Genomic DNA, 10,647 nt, shown 5'->3' on the forward strand with positions numbered 1-10,647 from the left:
GGATCTTCTCAGCAGCAGCCTGGAAGGCTTGTGAAGGTCGAGGGTGAATGAATGCAGCAGAGTGCAGAGAAATCCTGGAGGACAACCTGATGCAGGAGAACTGAGACGTGGAGACGACTTGGTTTCCATCCAGACAATGAGCCGAAGCAAACAGCCAAAGCTCCACAGAGATGGTTTGAAGACAACAAGGTGAAGTTCTGGAGGCCCAGTCAGAGTCCAGACCTCAGTCCAGCTGAGAATTAGAGTCTGGACCTGAAAAGTTCTGTTCCCTCGTGATCCCTGTGGAACCCGACAGAGTCTGAACAGTTTAATCAGAATGAGGTGAAGCTGCAGCGTCCAGATGTTCAGACTGATGGAGACCAACAGGACCATGATGGAGCTGAAGGTCCATCTGCTGAACACTGACTGGAGGAGGAGACTGATGCAGGCACTGAGTTTAAGTTTCATACTTTTAATTCTTGGTATTACTGTGTGGACCTGTTCCATGGGGTGTGACCACATGTTAAAGACAAGCAGATGAAGGAGGTGAACTCACTCTGGACGTTGCAGCGTTCTCCGCTCCATCCGGCCTGGCAGAAACACACACCTGTACCTTTACGTCCGTCGTCACATGACCCGTGTCCTGAGCAGTTACAGGCTGAAAGACAAAAACGTTCAGGTTGGAAACAGCCGCAGGATCCGACGCTGCAGAGGGAGCTCGGCTGGCTGCTGCTCACCTTTACAGGTGGGACCGTAGAATCCCTCGGCGCACAGCTCACAGGCCACGCCCCCAAAACCGGCATCGCAGGTACAGGTACCGTTACCGAAGTGGCCGTCGTCACACTTACCATGGTTACTGCAGGGAGAGTGGACGCCCCCCGGACAGACTGGACAGGAAGGAGAGAGAGGGGGCGGGGCTTATGTCTTTGTGATGTCACTGATTGTTTACATGACTGAAGTATCAGAGGAATATATTGTATCTGATGTTTTGACCAAGGCAGCTTCGGTAAAGTTTCGGTTGCTTTAAACGGTTTCCGTGACGACGACCTCACCCAGACAGTCTCGTCCGTAGTAACCATGGCAACACCTGGGCTGCCACACGTTGACGGTGCAGACGGGTCGGCAGCCGGAGTCCTTGGTGATGAACATAGAGGCCAGGTCGCACTTCTGGACCTCCTGGAAAACAGAACAACACAGCGAGACGATGAGGAGCAGCTCCGCCTGAAGCTCAGCTGATGGACCTGATGTGGACCAAGACTCTGACCTTCTGCTTCATTCCTGACGGGCAGCGAGTCGCGAACGAAGAGCACGTCCCACAGTTCATCTGCCGCAGAGGAACAAAGTTTATTACCAAAATGTGTGTTAAATCAGACGCAGGCGACAGTAAAGGCACAAATCGAGGATCCACCGTCACGTCGAAGGTGTTCTGCTCGTCGCAGCGTCCGCCCAGACTGGGCGGAGTCAGCAGGCAGTCGATCCCGTAGGCGATCCCGGCTTTGAAGACCAAATGTCTCTGAACGATCCGACAGTTTCCGTCGTTGATGAAGATTTCTCCCTGTTCAGGAAACACTCGTTAATGTTACAGCAGCCGGACGCAGAAGCAGGACAAGAACTACAGAACATCCTGGACAACACTCAGAAGAATCAATAACCTGGAAAATAGCTCGAAAAAAGTTCAATAACCTGGATATTTACATCTTAAAGTGTTTTTAGAAAATACACATTAACACACAAAACTGTCAAGAACCTGGATATTAACACACACAAAAAGTTAACAATCTGGATATGAACCTAAACATTTATTAATCCTGTCCATGTACAAAAGCGGCACTCAGGACCTTCAAGACAAACAATGTGCCTCTCCAAGAATCTGAAGAATCGTTTTGGGGTTTTATTAATCTGTGATGCATCAACAATTGCCAACAACATGGATTCTGGTGTTTTTAACCTCTTCTTCTTCTTCTGCTGTACTCACGATGTTGTCCATCCCTCCACAGGAGAAGGACAGCGATGATCCCTGCAGAGTCCGAGTCGAGTCCAGGTAGATCAGACCTTCAGCGTACACCTGAGTTCAACACAGACACCTTAACACAGGTGGCAACAGGAGTCCTGCTGGTACTAATAAAGAGGGACTGAAGCCGTGGCGGCTGAAGGACGTCTGTTGCACTGAAACATGGGAGGCAGTGAGCAGGACTCTCTCTAGAACACGGGTCAGCATCATTAAACATTCAAAGAGCCATTTGGACCCGTTGCCCACAAAAAAGTAAACAGCCACAAAACCCTTCTGACATCTAAAATGAAGATAACACTGCATATATGGTTTTTTATCTTTGTGCTGTGTATAAAAACTATCGTGTGTTGTATTTATGAAATCAATGAACTGCTACAGAGAAACACACATTTCATTTCTGCAACTAAAACATTTTGACCGTCGAATAAAAAGACGCTGGGTTGAAGGTTGCTTTGAAATAAAACAGTCAATGTCTATTTGAGGCCTCCTGGTTTATATGAACTAAAAAGTCCAACTTAAATCATCCACCTGCAGCGAAGTAGAACAGCGCGTGTTTGTCCTGCTGCCCGCCTGTGAGCGCGCCGGGACGGACGAGCATCAGACCGACACGCGAGTTCACGTCAGAGTTTCAAAAACACCTGAACAGTCTCCAGTAAGACGAGAAGGAGTCGCTCTATTTGTCACTTCTGACAAAAAAAAAAAAAAGAACAAAAGCTAGATTTAGCGACAAAGTCACCAAGTTGGCAACGCTGTGCGCGCCGGCGGGTGTCGCGCATCGGTGAGTGTGACGCATAATTTGAGCGACAAAAAATTATTATTATTATTATTATTTAAATTAAACATTTTGTTTTCATGTTACAAGATCACCACAACCTTACAGTGTAGAAATACATTTTTAAAACTGACGAACTAAAATAAAATACATTTTAATTCGATACTCATTATTTATTTTGGAGCCGCAGCAGAGGGACGAAAGAGCCGCGGGTTGCCCACCTCTGTTCTACTATAGAACATATTGCGCTCAGATTTATTGCAACTTCCCAACATATTGTAAATGTACAACTGTTCTGTTGATGTATAAAAAGGCCAACAGTGGTTCACTGAACGCAGAGAGAGACAGACAAGCCACTGCGCCGCCACGCGGTAAAAGCTGTTACCTGCATTCATTTAGTCAACACAGCACTTCCTCCAGGTCCCAGCGAATCACACACCAAGTTTGAAATGGATCGGATCAACGGTGGTTGAGATAATTCACACACAGCAACATACACATAGATATGTATAATAACGGCTGAACGGGATCACCGGCGGCCATCTTGGTTCGGGGCAGCTCTCCGGCGGAACCTGTGGTACGTGAAGGACGGTGAGCGATCTGCACAAACGTAAATACTCGCTGAAATCTTGACGGATTTACAAACAGTTTGGTTTCTTAAAAACGTCATTAACGTAAGGTAATTACAAAAAATACAAATAAAATACAAAATAATTAAAATGCTAATTGTTGCTGGGAGTGTAACATAATTATCCATCAGTGCAGTGTTATAGCTACACATCTGACGTTTATAACAAACCAAACCGTTTGAAAATCAGTAGAAAACTGAGCAAGTTCTGGTTATTTAAAAAGTCCACACACCACTACAACACAGTGTAATGGGTGAGCGAGCGGACCGTACCAAGATGGCCGCCAGCGCGGACGAGACATCTGGCCTTTATTACACATATCTATGGACATACACACAGAGATACTGGACTTCCTGGTTCAGTAGAGAAGGTGGAAGATTTCAGAACTCTGCTGGTGCTGACGTTCTGTGTGTGTGTGTGTGTGTGTGGGTCTTTGTGTGGCAGCACACTGAAAACATTCACTCTCGCTGTCTCCTGAAGGGGGCGCTGCGTCCATGGTGGTGGAGGTGTTGTATATAGTTATAATGCTGCTGTTGTGTACAGTGCGGCTGGCTACAGTTATCAATAAATAATCCTCATATTCAGAGGAAGCGTGCCTCCATAGGGTCAGCCTTTACTCCTGTATGTTCAGGTTGGTCATAATGCTGGTACTTGGAGAGCTCGATGTTTTCTCAGGTGGTACACACTTTAAAAAGTTTGAGAACTGCTGTTCTAGAACCTCTACAAGTTCTCCTCTGGTCTACGTTCCTGCCTGTTGTTTCTAAGCGCCATGTCGTGTCCAGGTGTTTGTGTTGTGTTCCTCTGACCTTCTGACTCTCCATGATGTGGTACTTCAGGTACTCCAGCAGCTGTGGTCGGTTGTGTTGGTGGAACAGGAAGTCCTTCTGCTCCTGCGGCAGCGTCGCCATGGCGACGTCCGACGGCAGGAAGACGGTCACCGGCTGGTTCAGCTGCTCGTTGACCAGGTCCAGCACGCCGGTGTCCTGCACGACAGCAACAGTGTGGACGAGATCAAACACTTTATAGACACACATGTACCACTCTGGTAGAGTTTGTGACGCTGCATCAAGTACCAGGGTTCAGAGACCTGACACCAGAGTGTCAGTGTCAAGAACCTGGATATTAAAGCACAGACATTTAAATTATCTAGATAATAACCTATAAAAATGTCAAAACCTGAGTATTAATACACAAAAGTGTCAATAGTCTGGATAATAACACACAAAGGTATTAATAAAGGGGATATTGACATAAAAATGGCAACAACTTTGATATAAATCCGTAAAAGTGTCAGAAATGTAGATATTCACATGTAAAACTATCAAGAACCTGAATATTGACGCCTAAAAATGTCAATAAACTGGATATTAACACACAAAAAGATCAATAATCTGAATATTAACCTATAAAAATGTAAAAACCTGGATAACAACAGACAAAAGTGTCAATAACCAGGACATTCATGTTCTCATGAGGACAGGACTTTGTTCAAACTCTTCAGACACTCTGATCTACCTGGAGGAGCGCTAGCGTCTCACCTGAAGCAGTTTGAAGAAGGTTTTGTACCCGTGTTGTTCCGCCACGTCGGTCAGGTTCTGCTCCGTTGAATCCTGCAGAAACACACAAAGCAGTTGTACGACTGAACCCAAACACAGCCGCCCCGTCGGACCGCAGACGACTGGTTGTTACCGGGAGGAGGACGAAGTTCTCGGCGTCGACGCCGGGCGGGAACAGGATCGCGTCGATCTCGTGGATGATGCCGTTGGTGCTGACGTCGTCGCTCATCGTCACGTTGGCCTGGTTGATGGAGATGGCGCTCTGAAGACACACAAACAGAGGGAAACATTCATGTCATCACCTGTTACTACATAAAGCTGTTTCTGTGGTCGTTACTAGGACGAGTTGTTCAGAACCGGACAGGTGCAGGTCTGCCATCATCTGACACGACGACAGACCTTAAGATTCCAAATTATAATGTGGAACGTAACGCACAAAATGTCAATGACCTCCACGTATATGTGCAAAAGTACCAATAACCTGGATATTAACGCATAAAAATGTCAATAATTCAGACAGTAATAAAGAAAAATATAAATAATGTGGATATTTATGCATAAAAGTGTCAATAACCTCGATCATAATAAATAAAATCAAACATAACCTGGATGTTAGCATACAGAAGTACCACTAATCTGGTTTTAATGCACACGAGTATCAACGGCCTCCACTGTTGTTTCCTTTGTGCTCATAGAACCTGACTGACAGGAAGCCAGATGCTGCTCTCTGATTGGTCACCTGGATGGACCCGGTGGTCAGAACCAGTCCGGACAGCGACGTCAGGTTTCTGGGTCGGCTCAGGTCCTCAGGCAGCAGAGTGTGACACATGACGATGTGGTTGCGCAGCAGGTTGGTGAAGCGCTCTTTAGATTTGGACGACATCTTCAGCTGAAACACAGCCGAGAACGTCAGACGGTGGGTAGAACCAAGAGAACCGGACCCCAGCACGATCAAAGAAACACAAAACAACCACAAACAGACAAAACAACCGCAAAAAACCCACAAAATGACAACAAAGACAAGCTAACAACCACAAAAAGACAAAACGATTACCAGCATTTACAAAATATTAAACAAAGTCAGAATGACAGTATGGAGACTAAACAACCACAAAAACACAAAATGACCACAAAGACACACAAACAACAACAAACAAACATAAAATGACCACAAATAGATTTTTTTTAAAAAAATACAAAGAGACAAAAAGAACCAAAAAAAACACACAAAATGGCCGCCGAGTTCCACCAGACAGCAGCACTGACCTTGCGCGACATTCCGGCGTCGAAGGCTTCGGTTCTGGGACTGAAGACGGTGAACGGGCCTCGACCTCTCAGGGAGATCTCCACCATCTGAAAGCAGAACCAGCTCAGTCAGCGTGGTCCACCTGCAGGGGGCGACGCTGCAGCGCCAGAACTCACCATCAGGCCGTAGTAGAAGTTGGTCATCCCCTTCGCCTTCATCTCCTGAGAACAGTCTGCGGTTAGTTCGCACGTTCTGCAGCCTCGCTGAGCTTTAACGTTCTGGTTCTGCTGCTCACCTTCTCCACGGTTCCCTTACAGGTCAGACCGTCTCCGATGAAGTTCTTGATGCAGGTGCAGTTCCTGGTTCCGGGGCCCGTCATCTCGCAGCGGGCATACTGATGGCAGCCGGCGTTCCTCTAGAACATCAGCAGGTCAAAGTTAATCTGAGGAACATGTCTGAAGGTCCAGCAGAACCCAGTTAGAGACTCGACATCACACAGGACTATAATATTAGAAAAACCCTCCAAGGTGCCCAAAGAACCACCAAAACCAGTTCCTTCAAGCACCACAAATGGAGCTTTAACAAACAAATCTTCAAGAGTGGCTCACACAACCACCAAAAATAGTTCCGTTAGGCACCATCGATAGTGCTCCAGAGAACCTCAGCAATATACATTCATAAATAAACCATTTCTTCAGGTGGTTCTCCACAGAACCGCCAGAGGTGCTTCACAGAACCAACAAAAAATGCTCTCGTTAGGCATCATGAAGGGTTCTCCAAGGAACTACAGTGGAAATGGGATCTTTAAGAAACTGTGTCTTCAAATGATTTTTGAGGCGACACGTTCTTTAAAGAACCATCAGAAAAGATTCCTTTAGGTGTTCTAAAGAACTTGAACAAGATGGCATCTTTAAGGAAGTGTTTCTTTAAACAGTTCTTTGAGGAACCCTCAAAAGTGCCTCAAAGAACCATCAAAATATTATTTCTTTTGGCCCCATAAAGGAGCTTCAAACCCGGAGGTTCCTCAGGAACACTGTTCCTTTAAATGTTGCTCCAAAAAAAAACATAATATTTTTCTTCAGGGACTCCCTAAAGGTGCCTCAGAACCATAAAACATGGATACTTAAGGCACCATGAATGGCACCATTTCTTCAGGTGGTTCTTTGTGGCAGCTTTGGAGGTTCTTTAAAGAACTATTTAGTTCCTTTAGGGACTATAAAAGGTGCTATAAAGAACTTCAACAAAATAGAATCTTAACAGAAGCTTCAAAGGTGTCTGAAAGAACCACCAATAACCGGTTCCTTTAGGTACCATCAATGGAGTTTCAAAGAAGCTCTTCAAGAACCCATTATCCAGCAAGTCGTTGGTTCCATGTGGTTCTATTTTTGATAAAAGGACTTGATGAGCAATTTTTGAGCAACAAAAAAATCAAATGTAATCTTACATTTGACTTTTTTGAAGGAACCCAGAAACGATGCAGATTCAAGAATCTGCATCGTTTCTGGGTTCCTTCCATGAAACGTGTTCGATGTTCTGGGTTCTGGACTGTTGGTCAGACAGAACCAGTTCTGAGATGAAAATGAAGAACCCAGAAACATGAAGTACCTGAAGAACCATCACCTAAATAGCGTTCTCTAATTGGTGATGGCGCTTTAAAGAACCCCTGTATCTCCTACAGCTCTGCGTCGTGCAGCGACTGACGGAACCGTTCTTGGATTAAACTCACCATTCGACACAAGTTAATGATGCTGCAGGTCTGGCCGTCGCCTGAGTAGCCGCTGGTGCAGGCGCAGGACGTCTGACGGAACACAAACAGCAGCGATAAAGTAAACCGGTTGACCCTGAACACATCAGCAACACGAGAACAATAGTTCCCAACGTCAGCAGCTCCTCTGAGCTCGTACCAACGTTCCTCATTCATGGGCTTGAAGCTGATTAAACGTCGTACCTTGTTTGGTCCGACGTGAATGCAGTCTGCGTTGACGTCGCAACCACCGTTTCCCGCCAAACACGGGTTGATCCCTGCAGAGAATCAAAAATCCTGCAGCACTCAAACACATCATTTAGATTCTGACTCAGACGCTGCTGAGTTCCTGAAGTTTCAGAATCATTTGGTTTCCCTCGTAACGCTTCTGCAACACATCGGCATCGTCTTGTGACACTCTGGCTTTCAGTGATTTAGCTTAAACTGAAATTCTCTCAGGACCACAAAAAGAAAGAAAAACTAAAGTAGACAAAAGTAAAAAAACAAAAAATCAAAAAGGCTAAAACTACAACAAACAGACGAAAAATACTGAAGAGAGACAAAAACTAGAACAAAGAGACGTAAACAAAACCCCAAAACCTACAGAGAGACGAAAAACAACAAAGACACACAAACTAGTGAAGAGATCAAAAAAAAAAGCTGCATGAGCAGAGAGACAACAAACCAGATCAACAAACCAGATCAACAAACCAGATCAACAAACCAGATCAACAAACCCCAACACGACCACAAAAGACACCAAATAGCCACAAAGAAACACAAAATGACCACAAACAGATGCAGAATTAGCACAAGAAGACAAAACATTAAGCACAAAATAACAAACAAACAAACAAACAAACAAACAAGGCAATAAACAACTGCAGACTGAGCTTGAGGCACAGTTCAGGGGTCTGGACTACGAAGCAGGATCTGGGGTCAGCGAGGTAGCTTCAGGGTAAATCCTGGGTTTTCGGTCCTACGACGGTGGTTCTCTTCTTACCGGGTCCATCACCATGGTAACCTATCTGAACGGCTAACCTGCTCCACAGCAGGTTCTGCTGGAGGTTGAGACCACTGGTATAAAACACCTCCACTGGAAACCAGTTCTCTGCCGTAAACCTTCAGAAGGACAGAAAACGAAGCAGCTCTCACCAACATGGCTTCATCAGCATCTATAGAAGAGCCGCTACACATCGGAGCTGGACTGTGAGGGACCACTGAGGACTGTGAGGGGTTTTCAGGACCAGCAGAACCCCTTAGTGCCCCCTGACCAGGATCTCTATGAGCTCCTGTCTGCCTTAGTTCATGTGTCTCCTGCTGGCTACAGACAGTGTCAAAGCTGCTTCATATTTATTTCCATCAACATCAGCCACAGCAGCAAACTGACTTCAGCATTAAAGCTCGTATCTGTAGGACACGTTAATGAGCTGCACCGCTTTGGATCATGGTTCTGTTGGTTCTCCATCTGCTCCCACGTCCTTTCTACACCTCCAGGGCTGCAGCTGGAGGTAGAACATGTCAGATAGGCCACGAGTCTGTCCATCAGGCAGCACAGGAGCTAAAGGAGTCCTGAGATGTGCTGCTGGTCTGATACGAGCCTTCATGATGAGCAGTGATCAGGTTTTATGATAAACTAATGAGCTGATCGTCCACACAGGCAGCAGCTTCCTGCCACCATTCCTTCCTGCTCTGCTCTCTTTCTGCTCCTATCATGGTTTTATGTTCTTCATATCTGGTCCAGATGATGTTCTGCTCCTCGGCGGTAAAGTGAGCCGCTCTGCAGCCAGACTGGTCCGTAGTCCTGATTGGTCAGAGGCCCATAGCTCCGCCCATTTTATGTGCACGCGCTCATACTCAGATCAGACAGACCTGGGTTGACTTATCGAGTTGAGGACCACCATCGTAGGACCGGTTACCTGAGTGGGCTGTTGGGGTTAGTCAAGCCAGATCTCTGGAACATATCCTGGTTTGTTGATCCGGCTTCGTAGTGCAGGGCCCTGGTGTTGCAGGAGCACTGGGAGCAGAGCGACACTGAGCCGAGACTTCAACACAGATGGAGACTAGTTTCAACCAGTTGTTGACTTGTATTGTTGCTGCCTCTGACCTTGTTGATGACACCTCGCTGAAGGTGATTCCGGCTGAAGGAAGATGTTGTAACGCAGGTGTGCGTTCAGGTGAACCTACCGACACACACGACTCCGTCGCCGGAGTAGCCGCTGTTGCAGACGCAGTCCCGGCGTCCGGGTCGGGTTCTCTTGCAGACGGCGTACAAGCTGCAGCCGCCGTTGTCACGCAGACACGGATCCACGGCTGCAACAACACAACAGCAGCACAGTCAGCGTCCAGCAGCTACCTGAGGATCACCTGCAGCCGCCGCGTTGGCTTACCTCCACAGGAGGTCCCGTTGCCTTCAAATCCAGCAGCGCAGTGGCAGCGAGGGCCGGACGCCGCAGTAACACAGCTGACAACAACAACAACAACAACAACAACAACAACAACAACAACATGAACGTTAGCAGCAGCTCTGAGGCTTCAGATGTTCAAGAATACGGCAAAGCAGAAAACTGTGGACTCACTTTGCGCTGCTGTGACATTTAACGGAGCCGCAAAGTTCATCAGCTCTGGATTCAATCTCTGCAACGACCCGACCGCAAAGAGACAAACAGTTACCACAAAGAGACAAACAACGACCGCAAAGAGACAAACA

General features: G+C 46.5%; 1 protein-coding gene across 1 annotated transcript in view; it reads right to left on the minus strand.

Annotated features, from left to right (window-relative positions):
• stab2 (stabilin 2) overlaps positions 1–10,647 on the minus strand; it is a gene marked incomplete at its 3' end in the record, with an annotated part of 37,868 nt that overhangs the window by 6,256 nt on the left and 20,965 nt on the right. Inside the window, exons 39-56 of the mRNA XM_008301677.1 lie at positions 10,517–10,574; positions 10,328–10,401; positions 10,125–10,250; positions 8,142–8,215; positions 7,920–7,991; positions 6,489–6,608; positions 6,370–6,414; positions 6,214–6,300; positions 5,687–5,836; positions 5,081–5,209; positions 4,930–5,001; positions 4,198–4,374; positions 1,955–2,044; positions 1,388–1,534; positions 1,244–1,303; positions 1,032–1,155; positions 717–866; positions 536–637 (exon numbers count right to left, since the gene is read on the minus strand). Coding sequence (XP_008299899.1) covers positions 536–637; positions 717–866; positions 1,032–1,155; positions 1,244–1,303; positions 1,388–1,534; positions 1,955–2,044; positions 4,198–4,374; positions 4,930–5,001; positions 5,081–5,209; positions 5,687–5,836; positions 6,214–6,300; positions 6,370–6,414; positions 6,489–6,608; positions 7,920–7,991; positions 8,142–8,215; positions 10,125–10,250; positions 10,328–10,401; positions 10,517–10,574 — 1,857 coding nt within the window. The remainder of the gene's footprint in view (positions 1–535; positions 638–716; positions 867–1,031; positions 1,156–1,243; positions 1,304–1,387; positions 1,535–1,954; positions 2,045–4,197; positions 4,375–4,929; positions 5,002–5,080; positions 5,210–5,686; positions 5,837–6,213; positions 6,301–6,369; positions 6,415–6,488; positions 6,609–7,919; positions 7,992–8,141; positions 8,216–10,124; positions 10,251–10,327; positions 10,402–10,516; positions 10,575–10,647) is intronic.

This window comes from Stegastes partitus, unplaced genomic scaffold (assembly GCF_000690725.1).
Source record: "Stegastes partitus isolate 25-593 unplaced genomic scaffold, Stegastes_partitus-1.0.2 Scaffold1697, whole genome shotgun sequence".
Taxonomy (NCBI): domain Eukaryota; kingdom Metazoa; phylum Chordata; class Actinopteri; family Pomacentridae; genus Stegastes; species Stegastes partitus.